The sequence below is a fragment of the Mauremys mutica genome, chromosome 4, assembly GCF_020497125.1.
Source record: "Mauremys mutica isolate MM-2020 ecotype Southern chromosome 4, ASM2049712v1, whole genome shotgun sequence".
In the NCBI taxonomy this organism is placed as follows: domain Eukaryota; kingdom Metazoa; phylum Chordata; order Testudines; family Geoemydidae; genus Mauremys; species Mauremys mutica.
Genome location: NC_059075.1, coordinates 124,926,087 through 124,950,486, shown reverse-complemented (window position 1 = coordinate 124,950,486; position 24,400 = coordinate 124,926,087). Strand labels below are relative to the sequence as shown.

Sequence of the window (24,400 nt, the reverse complement as noted above, 5' to 3'; positions counted from 1 at the left end):
AGTTTTTAATGTCATAACTTTCTGCTGATTCCAGTATTGAAATTAGCAGTTGTATGCATCTGATTTCTAATCTTATTTCAGTGGTTAAACTGGTCACAACCCCCAGGTTGGCTCATGAAAGACAATCTAGGAGTGGGAGGTCACAAACACTGAATGCTTCGTTAGTCTGTGGCCATGTCTACACTTACAAGCTTACAGTGGCACAGCTGTACGGATACAACTGGGCTGCTGTAAGAGTGCTCATGTAGCCACGTTATGCTGATGGGAGAGCGCTCTCCTGATGACATAATAGCTACCACCACTCATTGACCTGGTTTTACGTCAGCAGGAGAGTGTTTCTTGCCGACGTAGCACTGTGCATACGAGCGCTTATGCCAGCAAAACATGTCACTCAAGGATATGTTGTTTGGTTGTTTTTTTTTACACCCCTGAGTGACAAAAATGTTGTCAACATAAGTGCTAGCATATACATGGCCTAAGGTGAAGAAAATCTCCCTCCTTTTCACCCCACGCCCCGTTACCTTTTTAAGATCAAGTATTCTGTCTGCTCTTATAACAGACACAAATTATATAGGCTTAGCAATGCATTGATGTTACTTTTTTACTCTTTTTATAGTACTGTAAATGGTAAGGGGCTTGTGATTATTATTATTTTTTTTACTTCAGATAAGGGGTTGCCCACTTGAAAAGGTTGAGAATAACTGCCGTATTTGATCTGGCTGTCAGAGGATGAGTGTATATGACTACTACATATGACATGTTTAAGTTATTTCAAGAATGAATATTTTCAACTTAGTACTTATGTCATTCAATAGAAAAAAGCCGTTGTGAAAGGACATTAAGAGGAAGACTTTAGTCATGTGATGGGATAGATGTTTGAAGTACTTCCAACTAAATGACTGACTCAGGAATGCTGCAACATTTTAGTCCCTTTCATTCTCCTGCACATTTAAGGGCTTGGCTACACTTACAAGTTGCAGCGCTGGGAGTTACAGCGCTGGTCCTGCAGCTGTGTAGGGCCAGCGCTGCAGTGTGGCCACACTGACAGCTACCAGCGCTGCAGTGTGGCCACACTTGCAGCACTTTCCAGCGCTGTATTGAGAGGTGCATTGTGGGCAGCTATCCCACAGAGCACCTCGTCCCGTTTTGGCGCCGTTTTGGCGCTGAATATTGTGGGAAGGGGAAGGAAGTGTGTGGGTCATTCCGCTTCCTGTTCCAACGCCCCGTGGTGCATCGCTTCACATCCCATCATTCTGTCTTTCTGGCAACGTTTGGCGCCATTGTGAGTGTCTTTCTGCTCTGTGTGTGAATCGCGATTTCTGTGGGAAATGGAGCCCGAGCTGCTGAGGACTGTGCTGATGAGTGTTGCCAGCACAACACGTTTGGCAGTCGAGCTATTCCTTCAGCTCCAAAGTGACAGTGAGGAGTCTGACGATGATATCGATATGGATTTGCCTGCCGCGTGTGACACTACAGTGCTTGTGGCATTCACGGAAATGCTCAGCACCGTTGAACGCCGCTTTTGGGCTCGGGAAACAAACACTGACTGGTGGGATCACATCGTCATGGAAGTCTGGGATGACGAGCAGTGGCTGCAGAACTTTCGTATGAGAAAAGCCACTTTCATGGGACTGTGTGCTGAGCTCGCCCCCACCCTGCGGCACAAGGACACAAGATTGAGAGCTGCCCTGACAGTGGAAAAGCGGGTGGCTATTGCAATCTGGAAGCTGGCAACTCCAGACAGCTACCGGTCGGTCGGGAACCAGTTTGGAGTGGGAAAGTCGACCGTTGGAATCGTTTTGATGCAAGTTTGCAAGGCAATTAATCGCATCCTGCTAAGAAAGACCGTGACTCTGGGGAGCGTGCAGGACATTGTGGATGGCTTTGCACAAATGGGTTTCCCTAACTGTGGAGGGGCAATAGATGGGACGCATATTCCTATTCTGCCCCCCCCCACCTGGCATCAGAGTACGTTAATCGTAAGGGGTATTTCTCTATGGTTCTCTATCCAGGCGCTTGTGGATCACCGTGGGCGTTTCATTGACATTTACACAGGCTGGCCTGGAAAGGTGCATGATGCACGCATCTTTCGGAACAGTGGCCTGTTCAGGAAGATGCAGGCAGGGACTTTTTTCCCAGACAGGAAGATCACAGTAGGGGACGTCGAAATGCCCATTGTGATACTTGGAGACCCCGCTTACCCGTTACTGCCTTGGCTCATGAAACCCTATACAGGGAAGCTTGACAGGAGCAAGGACCGGTTCAACTACAGGCTGAGCCGGTGCCGAATGACTGTGGAGTGTGCTTTTGGGCGTTTAAAAGCCCGCTGGCGTTCCTTGTATGGGAAGCTAGACTTGGGGGAAAGCAGCATCCCCGCGGTTATATCCGCTTGCTGTACCCTCCATAATATTTGTGAAGGGAAGGGTGAAACATTCAGTCAGGCATGGACCACCGAGGTTCAAGTCCTGGAGGCTGAATATGCACAGCCAGAGAGCAGGGCTAATAGAGAGGCCCAGCACAGGGCTACAAGGATTAGGGATGCCTTGAGGGAAGAATTTGAGGCTGAAAGCCAACAGTAATGTTTGCTGCCTTGCATGGGAGTGAATTGCACTGTTTACACTGTTATTCTATTATCCCTAAAATGATTTGCAGTGCCTCTTTCTTTACTGGGCTAAGGTATCTTTCACTATCTGCTATAATAAAGACTGTTTTCAAAGCCAAGAATTGCTTTATTGAAAAGAAAAAAACTTCCTTGACAGACAGAAACACAACATTTCATGAACACAAGAGGGCAGGGGTGTGGGTTGGTGAACTGCACAGTCACAAGTTTGCATACGTCCTGTCTGGAGTGCTGTGCAATGAATCCTACACTTCAGGGTGCATAAACTGCATGGTGATGGGGGTTGAGTGCAGAGGGTAAGGGTTGTAGTTAGCAGGGCTGGTTGGTGAACGTACAGGTGTTGGAGGCAGCTGGTGGTGGTAAGAACCTGGATGCTGGGGAAGGGGGGTTTGAACTGACATTGGTGCACAAGGCAAAAAGCTTTGGGACGGGGGGGGGGGGGCGTAGCACGGTAGTGCTCTGCTTGCATGGCAACGAGTGACTCGATAGAGTCCGCTTGGCGCGACAGGATGCTTAGCAGCTTCTCTGTGCTTTTCCTCTTGGCCACTGCATTTCTCTTGTGGATCCTGCTTTCCTTGTCTCTCCACTCCTGCAAGTTTTTACTCTCTCTAGCAGAGTGAGCAATAACAGTCCTTAGCATGTCTTCCTTGCTCTTTCGGGGATTTTTTCTCAAATTCTGCAGCTTCTGTGCTGTGGTACATCTGGTCAGTCCAGCAGTCAAGGTCACTTTAGAAAAAAAGAATTGACAACATTTAACAGGGAAGCATTGTGTTCATTATCTCAAGACTGAAATTCCCACACACTGAAGACGTTCTTAGTCCTCAGTTTAGCATTCTTTTACCACACACATAACACAGCAGAAGCCACAAAATGGTGAGTGAGGGGTGCTTATAGAGGGAGAAGTGGGGCTTGAGTGATAGAGGGGTGCTGGTTGCTTTGGGTAAGCTTCAGTGATAGAGGGTTTGAGTGAAGATGCAGCTGCAGGGGTGATCTTCACTATCTCCCTATCTCTATCACTAGCTTCACTAAAGAGTCTCCCAACATTTTTCACAGGAGTTAATCCTGGAAGATATCTCCTTGCTGCGAGTCACTAGGGAACAGCGGGAGGCTCTTCTACAGCAATGTGGATTCCGCCCTGGACCCTATGCGGGTTGCCTGTGTTCAGCGATGGTCGTCCCCCCCCTCGCGGCACAGTGGCGCGGACGCGTTAGCCTGACTGGGACAAGGACAACAGTGGCTCTCCCTATAAACCTGCGCAGGCATATTGCCCACGCTCTGGCTGAAACTTTTGCTGAGATAACTGCAGATGATTACCGCGACGTGATAGACCACATCAATGGGCTATTCCACATCTAGGCTGGCATGCATACAGCCCGAACCCCCCTTCCTCTCCAGAAACATTTCCACCCAGAAAATAAAAGCCGCTTACCGGTAACCCGCTGCTCTGCTTGTCCTTCTGCAACTGCTGGCTGCTGCGATTGGGTACTTTCCTCCTGGCTTGAGAAGAGCTCCTGGCTGCATGCCTCAAGGGACTCTGGGGTGTCTTCTGGGGTGTCACTCGCGTATTCCTCCCCCCCCCCCGCCTCCGCCTCCTCCTCCTCCTCCTGTCCCCCACCCGGCTCAGAAGTGTCCATCGTGGTCTGGGATTGGCAGTGGGGTCACCCCCAAGTATCGCGTCCATCTCCCTGTAAAAACGGCAGGTCGTGGGGGCAGCTCCGGATCGGCGATTACACTCGCGGGCTTTGTAATAGGCACTCCGCAACTCTTTAACTTTCACCCTGCATTGTAGTGCGTCCCGATCATGGCCCCTATCCAGCATGGACCTTGATACCTGCTCAAAGATATCGTAATTCCTACGGCTGGAGCGCAGCTGGGACTGCACAGCTTCCTCCCCCCAAACACTAATGAGGTCCTGCAATTCGCCAGTGCTCCATGCTGGGGCTTGTTTGCCACGTGGAGGCATGGTCACCTGTAAAGATTAACTGATTGCACTCCACACACACCTGGCTGCAGCAAACAGGAAGGAGATTTTTAAAATTCCCGGGGCATTTAAAGGGCGGGTCACCTGAGGCAAGAGCAGTAGAGTGCAAACTGATGAGCAGAGTGGCTGAACAGGAATTCTGGGATAACTCCTTATTCCCTGGAGGACAATTAAAGCGCTGGTGAGTGTCCACACCTGCTGAGCAGCGCTGGATCACCAGCGCTGCACTCCTTATACCCCAACCCTGACGGGTTTTCAGCCAGCGCTGCAACCAGGGAGTTGCAGCGCTGGTTGTGCCCTGCAAGTGTGGACGGGGTGTAATTGCAGCGCTGGAAAGCCTCCACCAGCGCTGCAACTTGTAAGTGTAGCCAAGCCCTAAGTTTGACAGCAGGGCTTGATGTAAACCTGTGTAGGTGAGAAAGAGGCAGCTAAAGCAGTTTACCTGGGAGATGTTTGTTTGATCTTTTGTCAAACAATCTGTTTAGTGCTTTTCATGATTAGTATCAATAGATGTCTTGTGCTTCATGTTGGTAACCTTGGTTTAATTAGCTTTTAAATGCTCCCAAGGCTGCAGTGTGAAGTGCTGCAAAAACAACTACAATACAAAAAGGCGAGGATGGTGGTGGTAGTATGCATAGTTCAAGATGCATAGAAATAGTCTCTTATGCTTTAGGTGTATTAAAAAATCTTTCTCTGGAGAGGAAATGAGACCCTGCTGAGCTTTTGCGATCTTATGGATTTGCTCTGTTATCGACCATGGATGTAGCTGCGCTGGTGCAAGCCCCTAGTATAGATAGGTACAGCTAGTATTTGCACTGGTGGAGCTTACACCAGTTGGCCATTGATGGCTGGAATTAGAGCAAACCCTGGTGTGGACAAGGCCCTGAAATCCCACACACTTGAGTAACAAGGCTTTGAGCAATCTGTCAGGTTTGCGAAGGCCATTCTTTGCACTTGGGGTTAATTTTGTGTGCTAGAGATGTGCTCCATTGTCAGTATTCATGTGTAATATGAAAACTGACAGTTCTGCTATAAATCAAGTTTTATCTATTTTCTGGTACTTTCTGTTGGATTCCATCATCTTGCTGCCCATAACTAATCATTACGGTTTTGTAGCTAGTGATGGTTAGTAACAAGTTCAAACTGCTTCCATGATGAATGCTGCAATTTGAATATTATTGCACATAGTTTTTGAATGCAGAGAGCTTTCTGGCATAATCAAATATCCTGTTTTTGCTGATATGCTCATAGGCTATAAAGGGAATAAGCAACTTTACTATGATGCAGAGCTTTAGAGTAGAATAAGATCCTCAGAGAATCATGGCAGAGTATCCTCATCGGAGACCCTGTTTTAACTGTAAAACTATAAAGCTGAACTGGTTACAACACAATTGTTCCTTAACCCCATTACAACATGGCCAACAAGTTGTAATGCAGCTGAGACCTTACTTCATCCCTGTAACCATGTTGAAACCTCTAGGCTACAACTTTTAGTGCTTTTATAGCTGAATCTGGGGATGACTGTTCTGACCCAGTTCCCAGAGTTGGTTAAAGCAGTTCCACAGAAGACTGTTGTATTAATTATCCTTAATTCAAATCTATCTTGTTTAGACATCCCCCTCCCCCCAAATAATTAGTTTCCTGTTCTGCAGTTTTTATCTAAAAATCTATTTATAATGATTCCATAATCAGCATTTCTCTGAGTGACCTTTAATTAGAGAGTATGTTGTCTAGTCAACCCTAGTAGTTTCTAATTGCTAAATCAAGTTTCCTAATCTGTAATGTCCTGATATGTCTGGATCCTTTTTTGAAAGGCTGCTTTGGATTTTACTTAAACATTATGAAAGGTCACAAGGGTGTAATATTTTTCACCACATACAAAGTGTAATTTTTATCTATATCTTTGAATTCTGCATTTTTCAGCTTCCTGTTGGCCATCCTGCCTTAGTGACCTCATTTGTGAAATAGTATTATATGGAACTCTTAAGTTTCTAGCCTGTTTTTATGCTGGCATGGACAAATTGGCTCTTGTTCTACTTAATTTGTTTGTTGATTGATTGGCAGGCATGACCATTGCGCTCAAGTACAATACACAATAATTTCCAAATACTTCCAAATCTTCCTGCAGGACAGCCTCTCAAGTATAATTTCAAAAGCCTTGAGGCAGTTGTTAACCTATTTTTTACTTAAGGGATTGAATGTATAATACAACAGTACCATGAAAATTTTTAAATGCCCCAAAGTCAAAAGTAACAGTATTTTGAATGTTAACTTTAATGTCTTTGATACATATACAGTGTAATGGTCCCATAACCTGGATTGTGCAATTAAAATTGAGATAGGTTGGATGACCTAATACTATATTGCTATATTTAATTTCTTTGCCTAATATTAACTCTAATTACTTGGATGCTGTGAATTTTCAATCAGTGTTATATGAACTTAAATTATTGTATTTAATTTCCCATCTCTGAAAAATAAATCTTTCCTGCAGAAATAAACGCACATGATTGTGCATCTCCCCTGTTAGTTTATCTGCTCCAACAGTTAGTGTTTGCATGGGGCCATTTTTTAACCTAACACTTTTACAGAAGAGGAGATGGTGTCTTGTTATGCCGCACTGGGTAGATGTAATATTTTTGCCTTTGGCCTCTGACTTGAGATCCTATCTGACTTAGAGAGATGGTGGTGTGATGAATGCATCCTGTCATATTGTGATTAACTTCCTTCCTTCCTAACAACCTCAGCTTTTAATGGAGCAATGTGGGTGCTGGCCACTCTGTCAGACAAACTATCTGATTAGCCCCTGTCAGAGTCTACCCTCACTTGAAACTGGGCGGTTTCAAAGTGAGGACCCGCATGTCTTCCCCCACCCCAAAATCCTAGGGTAGGTCTCCCCTTCGGCTGCCACCACCCGGTCAATTCCGTGGGCCGGGACACCCCTGTTTCCCCCTTTGGGAACACAGATCAATTCACAGAGGAGGAACCTCCCCCCTCCCCCCTGATTCAACTCCTTGAATCTTACACACACAGGGAAGCAGCCCACTTCCCCCTCCCCTTCCCCTGAATTTCCCCAAGGGAAGGAATTAACCAAGTCCAAAGAAAAGAAAAGAATTTATTAAAGAATAAAAAGAAAAATACAGAATCTCTATGAGCCCAAGCTGGACACTCATAGGGTATAACCTTATCAATCTCTGGAGAGAATCCCCTCTCCCCCTTTTCTCAGTAAAAGCAATATCAGCAAACAGGAATAAAGCATTTCCTTTAGCAAACACACAATTGCAAATATAGAAATCAAATCATAAGACTAATTCGCCTTTCTAATTAATACTCACTATTAATTAGTAGAAACTACTCCAGGAGAACTTGGGGACATGACTGTCCTCTGTTAAATCCAAAAACAGTTCTCACCCAGACAAAGGCTTCCCTCCACAGAGATTTGAAATTATCTCATCTCTGATTGGTCCTTTGGTCAGGTGGTCACCAGGTACTACATGTTAACCCTTTACAGGTAAAACAGACCTTAACCCTTAACTATCTGTTTATGACACGCCCCCCAAATCGCCAACAGTGGGAACTACTGGTGGTGATTTCCTCCTAGAACTGTAAAATAAACAGATAAACAAAACACATGCACTATTACATATACTACTAAGTATGTAAACAACAAGATATTTGACACTGAAGAACACTTTGTATGCATTTGAGCGGACATACTTGGCATTGTCCTTGCCCATCCCCTCCCAGTGGAAGGAATGTTTTTAACCTGTTTTTGCTTTGTTGATCCCAGAATGCCCACTGGGATGTCAGGGCCCAAGCTTAAGAGCTTGTCCCAGTACTTAGTTGGAACTACCAACTGTCTTTGAGGATGCTGGCCTTCCTGGTGTCCACCAGAAAGAATGTCCTTATATACAAGTCCTTGTTTTACAACAAACTGGAATTGGGTAGAAGAGCTGAGAGGCGGTGGGTTGCTTCGTGCCGCCGCCCAAAGCTTTTTTAAGGCTGTCATCGGCTTCCTGCTCAGTCTGGAACTGTTCCCTTGAGGCGGGAGACACCAGTTCCTCTGGGAGCGATGTAGGTGATGAGGTTGTTTCCATTGACTGTGGACCGCTCTCCGCTGGTGCACAAGGTGATATTTCAGGCTCTGGCTGAGCCTCTTGGGTAGAGTTGTTTGCTGCTTCTGCCAGTTTAGGCCCATTGGCGCCCCCTGGCGGTGGAGTTGCAAGCGCTGGCGTCAGTGCTGGCGCTGGTTCTGCCGCTGGTTGCTTTTCCAGTTCCGGTCCTGGGACTGGATGTACTATGGCTGCTGTAGTTGTTGGCATGGGATCCGGTTCCACCACCTCTGTCTGGGTCTCTGGTAACACAGACAGGGTCCTGGTGGATGGCTCAGGAACAGGGATGGGAGTGCCTGCTTGTTTGGCCTGGCCGCAGGTGACCACTCCCCCACTCTTGGCCAGCTGCACATGGTTGGCCAAGTCTTCCCCCAGTAGCATGGGGATGGAATAATTGTAATAGACAGCAAAAGTCCTTTTTCCTGACCAGTCCTTGTACTGGTCTTCAGGGATGCTGTACCCATGGCAGGTCCTTTTAACCTTTTTGAAGAAGGCCTTAGTGTCCTCACCTGCCATGTAGGTGGGAAATTTCTTGGGATGGGGAACAGTGCCTTCTGGTGCTGGCCACACCCCTCTGCAGTCAGTGAATTTTATGTGTGGCTTGCTGGTGTTGCTTTTTGGTGCTGGCCACACCCCTCTGCAGTCAGTGAATTTTATGTGTGGCTTGCTGGTGTTGCTTTTTGGTGCTGGCCACACCCCTTTGCAGTCAGGGAATTGGTTTCCCCAATTCCTAACCCTCTCTATTTCCGAGAGACTGAATAGAAAAGAAACAAAACCTTTTCATTTGCAAATGTGTAGTTGCTGTTTGCTGATATACTGAGAAGACCCAAAAAAACTGGTTTGTCCTGTTTCTAGCACTTGCTAAGTACCTCACAGTGGGGGTCCTTTCTAACAAGCCTCCTAGAAAAACTTGCACCTCTTTCCTAGCTGTTTTTAAGCAGACAGAAAGAAAAAAAAGGAGAAAAAAGAAAAGAAGAAGGAAAAAAATCCTTTTCTAACACAGCCTGTTAGAAACCTTATGCCTCAGCTAAACCCAGCTGAAAATCTGTTTCCAAAAAAACAATCTTCCTAATAAGCCCAGCTGACCGGCTGGTGCTACTTAGTACCTGCAGAAAAGTGTAGTAAATCCTCTCAGAGATTTGTATTCCCTGGCTCCAGAGGATTTGAAAAGACACAGGGAAAAAAAATCTGGCTGGAGGGTTTCTGTCTCCCCCCCCCCCCAAACCTGTTTTCCCTGTTGGATGGGAATGTACTTTGGCGAGCACTTCCCCCCACCTTAGGAATCCTGAGTGATACCTGATATCACAAAGGAAGGACACACCTGTAGGGAAGAGTTTTTCCTCAGCATAGCCAGCAGAGAAAAAAAAAACTCCTAACCCTGAAAACTGCTTCAAGAAAGAAAATCTGTTTCCCAACAAAGCCTGCTGGAAACTTAATTTCCTCCAGCCAACCTGGCTGAAACTGTAAACTCCCTCTTCTGTCAGGTTGCTTTCCTGCTATAGAAGAAGAGAATAGCTCCCTTCAGCGTAGCCTAGCTGAAAAAAACTCCTTGTAACTATGGGTTCGAAACTCCGCTGCCACCATGTCAGAGTCTACCCTCACTTGAAACTGGGCGGTTTCAAAGTGAGGACCCGCATGTCTTCCCCCACCCCAAAATCCTAGGGTAGGTCTCCCCTTCGGCTGCCACCACCCGGTCAATTCCGTGGGCCGGGACACCCCTGTTTCCCCCTTTGGGAACACAGATCAATTCACAGAGGAGGAACCTCCCCCCTCCCCCCTGATTCAACTCCTTGAATCTTACACACACAGGGAAGCAGCCCACTTCCCCCTCCCCTTCCCCTGAATTTCCCCAAGGGAAGGAATTAACCAAGTCCAAAGAAAAGAAAAGAATTTATTAAAGAATAAAAAGAAAAATACAGAATCTCTATGAGCCCAAGCTGGACACTCATAGGGTATAACCTTATCAATCTCTGGAGAGAATCCCCTCTCCCCCTTTTCTCAGTAAAAGCAATATCAGCAAACAGGAATAAAGCATTTCCTTTAGCAAACACACAATTGCAAATATAGAAATCAAATCATAAGACTAATTCGCCTTTCTAATTAATACTCACTATTAATTAGTAGAAACTACTCCAGGAGAACTTGGGGACATGACTGTCCTCTGTTAAATCCAAAAACAGTTCTCACCCAGACAAAGGCTTCCCTCCACAGAGATTTGAAATTATCTCATCTCTGATTGGTCCTTTGGTCAGGTGGTCACCAGGTACTACATGTTAACCCTTTACAGGTAAAACAGACCTTAACCCTTAACTATCTGTTTATGACAGCCCCTTTCTTATTTGACAGTAGATCTGGCTGTCTGACCTGCTTTGCTCTCCTCCTGATGGCCTCACTTCCTCTGCCCTCAACCTTATCTGCTTTAGCAGCAGTCCTTAAGTAGCACATGGTTTCTAGTTTTGTCACAGAACAGTCTTTTGCAAGTGTCACTGATTCTAAATGCTGTAGTTGATTTAGAGCAGGGATCAGCAACCTTTGGCACCCGGCTCACTGGAGTAAGCACCCTGGCAGACTGGTTTGTTTACCTGCTGTGTACGCAGGTTCGGCCAATCATGGCTTCCACTGGCTGCAGTTCGCGGAAACGCTGCGGGAAGTGGCGCAGGACGAGGGATGTGCTGGCCACCGCTTCCCGCCACCCACATTGGCCTGGAGCGGCGAACCGTGGCCAGTGAACCTGCAGACGCAGCAGGTAAACAAACTGGCCCTGCCCACCAGGGTGCTTACCCTGGCGGGATGTGTGCCAAAGGTTGCTGATCCCTGATTTAGAGAAAAGAATGCTGCTTCTAAACCTTCAAGTACTTTGGGGATTTTAAACCAGGAAAGTAGTGTACTGGAAGTGTAAGCCTTTCTTTGCGTGAAGAGAACTATTCAAGTTGGCTTGCTAGGGAGAAACATCGAAATAAGGCATGAGAAAGGGAGATAACATCCCTTTGGGTCTGATGACTTAAGTCACTCCAACTCCTCACTTGTAATTTTTCTCCAGATACTGTAGAAAGACACACATTAGACTCTCCAGAGTAATTAGAAATCTTGTTACAGCAATATAAGGCTGACTTTGGTCTCTGTTAGCATACCAGAAGAAAAATTGTGCATTTTAGATCACACATATGGCCTGTGACCAAAGCAGGAGAATTTGGCATAATTTGAGGTGAATCAAATAAGCTGTTTCTCACCTATGGGCCTTAGAGGAAAAATGATATCATGAACTTTTTAAAAAGTCTAGCCAGCCAGCGCCGCCACCCCCCCCCCCCCCCCCAAATCCACTCTCAGGTATTCCAGGTGTCTTTGCAGCTTCTAGGAGGAAGTGGTCTCAACAAGGACCAGATTTCTCTGTAGAAATTTTCCAACCCTGTCCAGCTTTGCCCACTCCTTTCGCAGCCCAGGTTAATGCAGTATTGAGTTGGTTTCCAAACAAGGATTTTAGACTAATGGTTGGTCACTGCTTCCAAAGCAATAATGATGTTTACTGGGTAAAAAGTGCCAGTATCTAAAAGGCATATTTAATTTCTGGTCCAGGACAATAGGGTGGTTTCAAATATTTTTGATACTATTGCATTCATTTAATTTTCTGTACCCAGAATATTGAAACACCCAATCATCTAATTTCTATCCAAAGTGGTTTCTTGGCAGTTAACTGGGAAGCGACAGCCAATCAGTAAACTGATCAATTTTGGCTTCTTGTGAGGGTTGGATTTTTCTTCATGTTTCAGGAAGGCATCTGGCTTCCTTTAAGGAAGTGGTTGGTTGATGATGTTCTCCTTTGCATAAATGCACCTACTGGTGCTATTACTAATATGGGGCTGACCACGAAGCTGCAGTGTATAATGCTCCCCACTGAAGCCAATGGGAGTTCTGTGCATGGGCCTTTGTTTAGCCTCTATGGGTGCACTGCAATTAGATACCTCCTGCTGGCTTGGGCTGCAGGCCAGTTTAATTACGGTGTAGATGTACAAGCTTGGGCTGAAGCCCGTCTGGGACCCTCCCACTTTGCAGGGTTCTAGAACCTGGATATCTACACCACAATTAAACAGCCTCTTAGCCCAAGCCCCACAAGCTTGCCTGAGTCAGCTGGCATGAGACAGCCATGGGTTTTTAATTGCAGTATATACATACCCTGTGAGATCTTAAATAGCTGTTAAAGAAATGTGTAACTAGAGGTAGACTTGCTGTTCTACCCCTCAGCATAATGGTGAAAGAAGCCCTACAATACAAATTCTAATAGTTGAATGTGTATAAAATACCCCCATTAAAGACCTTGGTACAAGCTCTTAGGTTTTTTGTGGGTAGAGGTTTTTTGTGGGTAGAGCCTGTGGGAGCACCCGAGGTTTTGGCCTGATTTCCATAGGGAGCTAAAGCAATTCTGTCATGGGCTTCCTGATTACCTAATAACCTAGCAGTGATGACACTGGTTCTAAACAAGCTACCCTTTGATGTGAACCTATTGCTATGGTGGCTTTTTTTCCCCCCATTGTTTGGTAAATTGAGTTCTGTCTCATTTTTTCAATCACCTCTTCTTTGTACTTTTGCATATATGCGAACAGAGCCCTGGGGTTCATTGTCCTCATACTGCTAATTTTGAAGAAGTGAATTGAGACTTCTATTCTCCACATAATTACAACATCCCTGATCTGAAACTGGTTAACTAGAGTCAGCTTAGATTTCTCATGCTGAAATGCGATCTTCTGGGTAGCTGTTCTAATCAAAGCAAAAGGAACAGCCTCACTTATATTTTTGCTAATGAAAATGTCTAAATAATGCTTCTGAATTCCAGTTATTTTTTAGCCCAGTAAAATACAGACTCTTATTTCCTGAGCTCTAAGCTTTTGAAAGCTTTATAATTTTTACATCTGGTCAGGATCTGCCTCTTATCCCTAAGTAAGAGGATGCATGCAGGACCCACAAGAACATCAGATGTAATGTTATCCAATCAGACTAGCCTACTTGGAAAACTGATATTTGTCATGAGAAATCACAGTGGAAAAGTTTTTTCTGTTGTATTTAAATTCCTACTTTGTTAGTAATCTAGAGGTGGTTGTCTTGTACTTTAGGGTTAAGTTTTTCAAGTCATGTTTAACCAGAATATACATCATAATGACTGAAGCTGGCTGAAAGCAATAAAGTAAATTAAAAAAAATTAAACATCAATTTATTGAGTTGGTTAGGACAGTCTTGGTACAGAATTGGGTCCACTTGTAAGTGATCTGGAAAAAGAAGGAAAATTGAAATGTGAGAAGAATGCTAATCTTTGCAGATATCTATCTAGAAGGAGTTGTGAATGCCCCTGAAAACAAAAATAACACAGGGACCTAGAGAGATTGGAAACGTATGCGGAAAATGTGATTAAGTTGAGAAAATGCAAGCTAATACATCTTGGTTGGGGTTGTAGGGGAGACAAGAACAATCTAAAGCACAGATATTCAAAGTGAGAGAGAAACCTGAAACAACCTGTACAGTTTTATGCTGTGTACAGAAACTCAAGTTATAAAGCAGAGCACAAATAGGCCCTCTTTATTCACCTGCAGTATTGCATCTGGTGCTGGACATCTCATTACCAGGAAGACTGGACTGCCACATTGGAAGGAGCACACAAAGCAAAAACTCACTAGGGGTCTGGAAGGTTGTCTTGAGGGCAGGTTTAAAATGGTTATTGTGATACTTGGCACAATAACAAAATAAATTTGTTAGTCTTTAAGGTGCCACAAGTACTCCTGTTCTTTTGGCACAGAGTGGCTGTTACGGGTGCTGAGGTGAAATTGAGAGGGAGAACTTGGACTAAATATCAGGAAAGACTCCTTCAGGGGAACAATATCCCAGAGAAGGTGGTAGAAGCCCAGTCACTTGTGAAATTTTGAAGCTAGACTGACTTACCTAGTGTGGTGTAGGAGACAATCCTGCCCCTGGCAGGAGGAGAGGACCAGATGGCCTAAAATGTTTTCTCTAACTACTTTTTTAGAAGGAGTCAAATGACAGATGCTCTCTCATCTGATACAGTTTGAGGACTACTTTTTTTTTCCCCCTTTTGAGATACATTGGGGCTGATTTGGTGGATCAGAGGGAAAGATTTAAACAAAAGGAAATATACATTATTTTTTTAATTAGAATATCCTTACAGCCTTTCTTGGCCCTATAGTGCAGTTATTGATAGCGTAATTTTATGCCACTTTGTCAGTGAAATAACCGGTATCACACATTCAGCATTGACTGCGCTGCAGAAAATAAATAGCTTTAAGATAAATTGAGGAAACTTCAATAGCAAACATAGCAATGAGAAATGAGTGTCATTTGAGAATGCATCTGAAAGTAGTCTGCATGAAAATTCCTACCGCCAGAGCTTTTTGTGATGGGGATAGTCTTTTTTTTACAAAACTGTATACTCTGCTGCTCAAAATACGTTGACGCTATTCTTCAAATATCCCCTCTATTTGTAAGGGGAATTTAGAGGATCACTGTCAAAATAAAATGAATCTGTGTCCCCTTGCCCCCAGTGTGGAAATTCCAAAAGGGAATATATAGAATATTGGAACCACTAAATTCTTAGGCCTAACCTTAAATATTTTTCTTTATTAAAAGCATGAGGCGCAGTGGAAGAAGCACACAACAAAGTTCTCAGCGCAATAGATGTTCCTGTTGAAATGCACACTGCTCAGAAATGATGGACAGCCATTTTGGCAGTACAGGGGGAAGAGAACAAGAAAGCTAGCTTACTAAATGGAAGATATTTTTTTAAAGGAAAAATCACATTGATCCTTAAAGGAGCATTACTAAAGTCATCTGTGAAAGCTGAAGTTTTTGAGTGTTTCATTAGCCTCAGTGCTTTTCAGTCTTGCAGTATCTTCTTTTGTAGCAGATGTCTGCTCATAATCTTGGAGAGAACAAACATGCTTTGAGACCTGGTGTAAAGTCCTCATTCTGTTCCCATTGTTTGCCATTTATTGTTTGCCTTAGCAGCAGGATCCAGATAGATATCCTGTACTGTCTGAGACTGAACCGGAAGTATCTCAGTATTTGATGTGTAAGTGATGAATGAGGCTGAGCCACATGAAATACTGTTTAAAATATTGAGCTGCCTTTCATTACTTCATGCCTTGGGTTGGGTCAAAGACAGAACAGCTGAAAACTCATTACTGGTACTTTGCCTCCACAGCACAGAGCTGCTCATGATGAAATACATCTGAGTCAGCATTTCCCCTCACCCCCAAACTAATGACTAATTGATTCTGATTGTACTACCCACGCTGCCTTGAAAGCAAACTTTCTGTCCTGTGGGACAGCTATCAGCATTACTATCCGGATGGGGATTCTGAGGCAGGTAAACAAGTAGCATCTTTCGATCAGCTCTGAGCATTTTAGGGAGTTTACACTCTAACTTGGTATGGCCTCAGGCAGTAAATCTGAATTAAATCAACATATGTGCTCAATAGCAGAACTCATAAAGAACACATGTACCTGAACTACCATATGGATTAAGCCTTACCCTTTGAAACGCCGTGGTTTTGTATTACAGAGGTGCCTAGAGGCTCTGTTGTGCAAGGCACTGTGTAATGCATAGCAATAGATGAGCCCCAGTTTCCCAAAGAGTGGGAAAAGGAAGTGGTATGACCATTTTGCAGGTGGGGAACTGAGGCACAAAGATGAAGCGACTTGCCAACGGGGACACGAGCTCTGTAGCAGAGCTGCAGATTGAACAAGATCTCTGGAAGCTCAGTGCCTTAACCACAAAAGCCATTCTTCCTCTTGATAATTTTAAACACCATTAATTAAAGCTTGAGGCACTGAATCAACCTACTGTCAAATACACTGAGGCATGTAGAAGCTGGTCTGTACCTACTGTGTTTGGCCACCAAAGGTTTTCAGGCAATACTATGACCACTTGTTTAATCCAAAACAATCTAAACTACAATTGGGAAATATAAACTTGAGTATAAAGTTACCCTGGCAGATAATGGGAAACTTAATTTTGTAACGAATTGCTGTTATATTACCTATGGTAGACTTTCATAAAGCGGTTGAATCCAGGGATAAATTTCAGTTTGTCCTGTTGCCAAGGGCAAACATGGCAGAAAAAATATAATTTTTTTTTCTCATCTAGAAAGACTGCAGGTATTGTCCAGTTCAATTTCTGACATTGTTATTGTGTTATCCTGCTTCCAGGGCGACAACAGTTTTCCCTGTTCAAGTTTGCACAATATTTCCATAACTAATGAATAGCTGCTTGTATTTGGCTATTGCGTAAGTGTTTAGAACATCAGGTAGTTATGTTTGCTCTTTCCATTTCTCTCTAATCGCCATTTGTACCTTGAGACTTAACATTCTCATGCAAGTGCTCTTAATTCTCTTCCATACTAGCCGAACATTTTATCCTGGATTAAAAAACTGTTCAAAATGATAAAGGAACTGGAAAAAGTTCAGCAAAGTTGAAACACATCTGTAAAATTCAATACAAAGTAATTTTTATCTGTTATACAAAAGTTGTTATAACAAAGGCACCTCTCTAATCTTCAGAAATCCAAGCTGCAGATTTCCTGGTTTCTCCGGCAGCATGTGACATCAAGTACCAAGAACAGACGGAATGTACCAAATGACTCTTTCAAACCTTGTTCATGGTTCTCTCTGGGAGTTCAGCTTTCCTGACATCTTAATGATGTAATAACTAAACTTGAATACAGCAGTTTCTCTACCAATGGCTGTCCTCTTTATTTCTATTTGAATCTAGCAAAAGATTTTTGGAACTTTATTCCGGAGGACATGCCTCCCAGAGGAAGCATTAGAAGCTTCTGCTATATCAATAGTGACAAGAACATATACAAAAGCACAGATTTCACTTGACATAATTACCAAGATTCTAGAGACCAGATGCTCTGGCATACGTATGCTAGAAGCGAACAGGAGGTTGGGTCATATAATCATCAGTCTTAAAATACTGAGAATCCCATGAGCCACAAGTCCAAACCTAGGCATGCCTCTCTTCAGCCTTCTGTGGATAATAGAATTCTAATTTACTGAGTGCTGCTTTTAGATGAGACCTTAAACAGATGTCCTGTTAGCTCTGGGTGAAAATTAGAACCCTTGGCACTTTTTATTGAAGAGTATTGTTTGCTCCAGAATGTTTGTCTAAAACTTACCTGCCACCCCACTTCTGTGCTCTTTGCTCTGAGAGTTGGTTATCACCTCCACTCCCCGCGGGGAGGGGGCGGGGGGACTGCCTTTCTGCAGGGTGTGTATGTCACTTGTAAAGCACTGTGGGATGCTCCAGAATGAAAAGCAAAGTATCTAAAGGTAGAACATTCTAGAGGCAAATAGTTAAGATGACTCTGGGCTGGGTCTGTGAACTTCTGGGAAGGTGAGTAGTCTTCACCCTTCTGTAATCAGCAAAATGATTCCACCTGAAGACAAATGCTTGAGGAGGGGTGTGTGCCAAATGGTACAGCTGGGAGGCCTGGTATCTAGCCAAGAAGATCATCTTGAGGCAAACTTTCACTTCTCATTATCTTTGGAACCTTCTGTCCTAAGTTTCCCAGACTGCTGTCCTAAAATGGGGAAGAGCCTTCCTTGCTTGAGATTATGATCTGACATGTAAGGAGTTCTTTAGTCCAGTCCTATCCTATCATTACAACAAACATAGTGTTGTTGCTATTTTAGATTAGGTTTCCATAAACTGCTGCAGAATAGAATCTGGGCTTCAGTAGACTCTTCCACTTCCAGGAAGACAGACTGCTGGTGCAGAAGGTGGGGCTGCTGGAACTTGTCAGTAGACTGGGTTTCTATCATATCTTGCTTATGATCCATCATTTTGATGTTTCAGAACTAGCAAACAAAGAACCTAGGCATTGATTTTAAAATTAGACAATGTGTAAATGCAAGTTAGCACGTTGGAATATTACTGTGGCGGGTGTTCGCCATCTGATTTCCCTTGGTGCGGCAGTTTTTTTCCTCGCCCACTTGCTCTGCTAGGAATTATCCTCAAGACCAAGTGTAGTAAAGTCAGAGTACAGTCATCTTGTGCATGCCAATGCTTCTGAATCACAGAAGATCACGCTGCTTGAAACCTATGGCCCAGAGCGGCGTGGGAAATTAAAGCAAATACAAACATTTCAAACTTTGCTGTCTCATATTCTGTACATAATGGGAAGGTGCAGGTATATTTGCCATGGTGAAAATCTTGAACTTCCTTGGGGTGCCATTTGCACATGGAAACTGTATCGACTAATAGTTAGATGGCTAGAGCAGGGGCCTAGGAGTCAAATCACCTCTGTTGCCAGTTTGCTGAGACACCTAGGTCATCACTTAACTTCTGTCCCAGGCTTCCTCATCCTTTAAAATAGTAAGGGTATGGCTACACTTGCGAGTTGCAGTGCTGGTGGAGGCTTTCCAGCGCTGCAATTAGTAAGGCCTGGTCTACACTAGGCGTTTAAACCGGTTTTAGGAGCGTAAAACCGATTTAAAGCCACACCCGTCCACACTGAGAGGCCCTTTATATCGATATAAAGGGCTCTTTAAACCGGTTTCTGTACTCCTCCCTAACGAGAGGAGTAGCGCTAGTATCGGTATTACCATATCGGATTAGGTTTAGTGTGGCCGCAAATCGACAGTATTGGCCTCCGGGCGATATCCCACAGTGCACCACTGACCGCTCTGGACAGCAATCTGAACTCGGATGCAGTGGCCAGGTAGACAGGAAAAGCCCCGCGAACTTTTGAATATTTCCTGTTTGCCCAGTGTGGAGCTCCGATCAGCATGGGTGGCGATGCAGTCCGAAATCAAAATAAAAAAAGAGCTCCAGCATGGACCATGTGGATGTGATCGCAGTAAGGGCAGGCAAATCTGTTCTATCAGCGCTCCGTTACAGAAGACAAAATTCAAAATCATTTTTAAAAAATCTCCAGACAGACGCCATAGCAGGGACTCAGCGCACTGCTGCGTGACAAGCGTAACGGAAAGCCAAAGAATCAAATGGACGCTCATGGACTGGAGGACTCAAGCTATCCCACAGTTCCTGCAGTATCCGAAAAGCATTTGCATTCTTGGCTGAGCTCCAAATGCTTCTAGGGTCAAAAACAGTGTCCGCGGTGGGTCAGGGCATAGCTCGGCAATTTACGCACCCACCCCCAGAAGTGAAAGGGAAAACAATCCTCTCTTGACTCTTTTACATGTCACCCTATCTTTACTGAATGCTGCAGATAGACACGATGCTGCAGCACTCAACACCAACATCCTTGCTCCCCCCCCCTGCCATGGGTGGCTGATGGTGCAGTAAGACTGATACCCATCGTCATCATCAGCCTATTGGCACATGGGGCAGTGCAAAAGGACTGGTAACCATGCCGACTAGCATCCGTTAGGTCTATCAAGGGCACCTGGCCCTAATTTTTCCTGGTAGATGGTGCAGTATGGCTGGTAACCATCCTCATCATAGCAACAGGGGGCTGAGCTCCATCAGCCCCCACCCTTCATGTGTAAAGAAAAGATTCAGTTGCCCCTGGACTAGCAGCGCGATGCTGGGCTCCTCTCCTCCACACTTCTTAATGTCCTGTCTGGACTATCATAGCAGCTGGAGGCTGCCTTCCACTCATTTCTCACTAACAAGTCACTGTGTCTTATTCCTGCATTCTTTATTACTTCATCACACAAGTGGGAGGACAATGCTACGGTAGCCCAGGAAGGCTGGGGGAAGAATGGAATCAACAGGTGGGGTTGTTGCAGGAGCACCCCCTGTGAATAGCATACAGCTCATAATTTCTGCTGGATCTGACACAGAGCAGCTGTGCTCTCTGGTTCTATGATACAGTGGTTCTCTAGTACACTTGCCCAAATTCTAGAAGGACTGATTCTATTTTTAGATCCCAAAAAGGAGGGATTGACTCAGGGAGTCATTCCCAATTTTGGCTTTTGCGCCCCTGGCTAAGAGCAGCCGGGGCACTTATGACAGCAACAGATGGTGCAGTGCAAAAGGACTGGTAACCATGATCATCTTTTTACCAATTTATGGATTGGTAGATGGTACAGTATGGCTGGTAACCATCTCTGCTGTCATGCAAAAGCATGCTGCTGTGTAGCGCTGCTGAATCGCCTCTGTCAGCGGCATCTAGTACACATACGGTGACAGTCACAAAAGGCAAAACAGGCTCCATGATTGCCATGCTATGGCATCTGCCAGGGCAATCCAGGGAAAAAAGCCGCGAAATGCTTGTCTGCCGTTGCTTTCCCAGAGGAAGGAGTGACTGACGACATTTATCCAGAACCACCCGCGACAATGATTTTTGCCCCATCAGGCACTGGGATCTCAACCCGGAAATTCCAAGGGGCGGAGGAGGCTGCGGGAACTATGGGATAGCTACGGAATAGCTACCCACAGTGCAACGCTCCAGAAGTCAATGCTAGCCTCAGACCGTGGACGCACACCACCGATTTAATGTGTTTAGTGTGGCCGCGCGCGCTCGATTTTATACAATCTGTTTTACAAAACCGGTTTATGCAAATTCGGAATAGTCCCGTAGTGTAGACGTACCCAAAGTGTCCACACCCGCAGGGCACATCCAGCGCTGCAACTCCCTGGCTGCAGCGCTGGCCATACACCTGGCTCAGCATGGGGAATAAAGATTGCAGCGCTGGTGCTGCAGCGCTGGTCATCAAGTGTGGCCACACACCAGCGCTGTGATTGGCCTCCAGGGTATTAGCAGATATCCCAGAATGCTTTTATAAATTACTCTCTTTGTTTTGTTATGCAGCCTCTCTTTGTTTTGTTGTGAACTCGAGCTCCGTAGCTCCGTTGATCGGTTGATCCCGGAGCTGCTTATCTACAAACACAGCTCCTGTTTGCTGTGATCAATCTGTGAACAATCAAATGAGATAATGAGGCAGGCAGGGAGTGAGTGTTTGCTTGACAGAAATGGGGCAGAGGGGAGAGAGGGAGTCAGTTGGCTGCAGGCTGTTTGCAGTTAAGGGTAAGGGAGCGGGAACATGTTCCGATTTTTCAAGGCAGGAAGGTAACACACAGTGTTGGCTCCAAAAATCCTCCCCCTCTCTCTCGCCCGCTCCCTGTCACACTACACCCCACCCCACCCCCCTCTTTTGAAAAGCACGTTGCTGCCACTTGAACACTGGGATAGCTGCCCATAATGCATCACTCCCAACAGCGCTGCAAATGTGGCCACACACCAGCGCAGGTAGCTGTGAGTGTGGCCACACACCAGCGCTGGCCCTGCACAGCTGGACGACCAGCGCTGCAGATTTGTAAGTGTAGCCATACCCTAAGATAGTGATCTACCTCACTAGGTGGTTGAGGCTTACTGTTCATAAAGTGCTTTGAGATCACTGGCTGAATGGTATCTTAGCAGTTCAATGTGTTAATGCCTGTTACTTACACTGCTCTGTATCCTTCAAATTCGTGTGTAATGGGAGCACTGCCTTGGGAGATCATTAGTGTATTGCAGGAAGAGGTGATGGATCAGCCGGTGTACAAACTGAAGTACCTTTGCGCCCTCCTCCTCCCCCCCATTTTACAGTTCTATCTGCCTGGAAGATGGAGAGTAAATGAGTAGTCAGAACTTTGGAAATTCAGAAGTATAACCTTCCTTGTTCTGTGAACAGATGAACACTTGGTTGTCAGCATTCATAAACAAGCTGAGGATACAAACTGAGCATTGTGTACTGGTGCCTGGTCTCTCCAGGGAGCCACTGTCAGAGGCGGATCACTGCTGGGAATAGCTGTTTAACTGTTGAGTTTGCACAATTAAGTTCTTCACTTCAATCCCAATCAACATCTAGATGTGGGGCTACACTCACTTTGGCTCTTAGTTTTAACTTCAAATTAAAACTAACATGAGTTTGTATGTACTTTTCAGGTGCAGGAGAGTCTGGTAAAAGCACCATTGTGAAGCAGATGAAGTAAGTAGAAGCCTAAATATTTAAATTGGTATAAATTGCATTTCTGTATTAGACAAAATAAGAAATCAACATTATTGTCCTGATTTAGCTTGTGATTATGGCTTGCTTTTGTTTCAGGATCATCCATGAGGATGGCTATTCAGAGGAAGAATGCAAACAGTATAAAGTGGTTGTCTACAGCAATACCATTCAGTCCATCATTGCAATAATAAGAGCCATGGGAAGGCTAAAGATAGACTTTGGGGAAGTTGCCAGAGCAGTGAGTATTTCGCTCATTTCCTTTAGCTTGCTTCTGTAATGTAGATCATATTAATGAAGATCTGAAGTTCAGTCCATGGAACATGTGGTGGAAATATTTTTAAGCCACAAGATAGCAGTAGTGGAGTACATCTGATAATCTGTAAAGTATTAGTAACACCCTGCATGGAGTATCTTTTTGCAGATACAAAAAGGAGCCCTTGACAACTTTTTGAACTTATTTCTAATACAAAATATTTGGGTTCCGCTCAAGTTACTACATTTTTAACGAAATACTCTTATGGATTAATTTAAAATATTTGGCCTCTTGCATCAGTGTTCAGTTGTAGTTCAGAAAGTTATGCCCCTTCAAATTTTTAATCTAAATCAGATTCTAACGAGTTTTCACAACTTAAAAATGATTAAGAGCATCGCAAAGATAACTCTTTGACTTTCTCCTTTCCAAATCCAAATCCTCTGTGATATCACTAAAATTCCCCCCCTCTGAGTCCCTCCTATCTAGCAAACTTCCTGGCATTTCTTCTCTGCTTTCCCCACCCACAAAAGTCAAGAAAGAATGAGACCGAATGAGGGAAATCCCAGGAGACACTTGAAAAGGTGGCACAAATACAAAAGAGCAGGAAGTAAACAGTGTAATTGTGGGATTAAGCCCCCCAGAATGTCCCTGTCCACAAACACAAGCTGCTCTCCTTAGTCCAGTTGTGCTTTCAACCTGGGCTAGCTGGCATGGCTGGGAGTGAGGTTAGAGCCCTGGTTCTGCTTTCACTATGGCTGGTATCCTGTCCATTCTGCAGGGGTGATCCAGGCTAAAGCATTCGAGTGCTGATAGTACTCCAGTGCCTTCGTACAGTTCTCCTATGTGCCCAGAAGGACAGGCAGTTCCTTCCACAACTTACTGGGAAAGAATCCTAGAGCAGCTCAGTGTACAGCAGCCCATAGAGCCCTGGGCTATGCCCCCAGCTGTCTTAGCAAGACGCAGAGGAGTGCTGCACGAATGAAGTCTCTAACGCGGGTAGGGATTTGCATTGTGGTTGCATAAACCCAGGCCAGATATTGATCAGTCGGGCTAACTCTGCAGTGACATACCCTTAGAGTCGGCACCTGGGCATTATCCTACAGGCTACCTTGGGTCTTTGTTGACTCTATGCCCTGCAGCAGCATTTTAAGGACTGATTTCAGGAGAAAGTAAGTATTGGGAGCAGACTGGCTCTTCAAGTTGGGGGTCTTGCTGGGAGAGTAAAAGGGCCTTGTAACATTACCCCTTAAATAGAGCTGATACAAGTTGCATCATCACAGAAACCTCAAAGTAGGTCAGCCTATTTCTCAGTTGCAAATCTGGCTGATAATTTCCGTATTGAAAAGCGAGAGCCTATAATTTTTCTGACAAGTGTTTCATGTAATCCAATGCAAACAAACACTGGAATCCTGAGTGGTCCCTATCCTTCCTCCCTGTGAAATGTTCCCAATAAGAAATTGGAATTCCCCTTT

General features: G+C 44.8%; 1 protein-coding gene across 1 annotated transcript in view; it reads left to right on the top strand.

The window, feature by feature from the left end:
- The window catches only part of GNAI3 (G protein subunit alpha i3), a 45,670-nt gene that overhangs the window by 7,034 nt on the left and 14,236 nt on the right, over positions 1-24,400 (top strand). The window contains exons 2-3 of the mRNA XM_045015447.1: positions 22,612-22,654; positions 22,772-22,913. Of these exons, the coding sequence (XP_044871382.1) occupies positions 22,612-22,654; positions 22,772-22,913 (185 nt within the window). The remainder of the gene's footprint in view (positions 1-22,611; positions 22,655-22,771; positions 22,914-24,400) is intronic.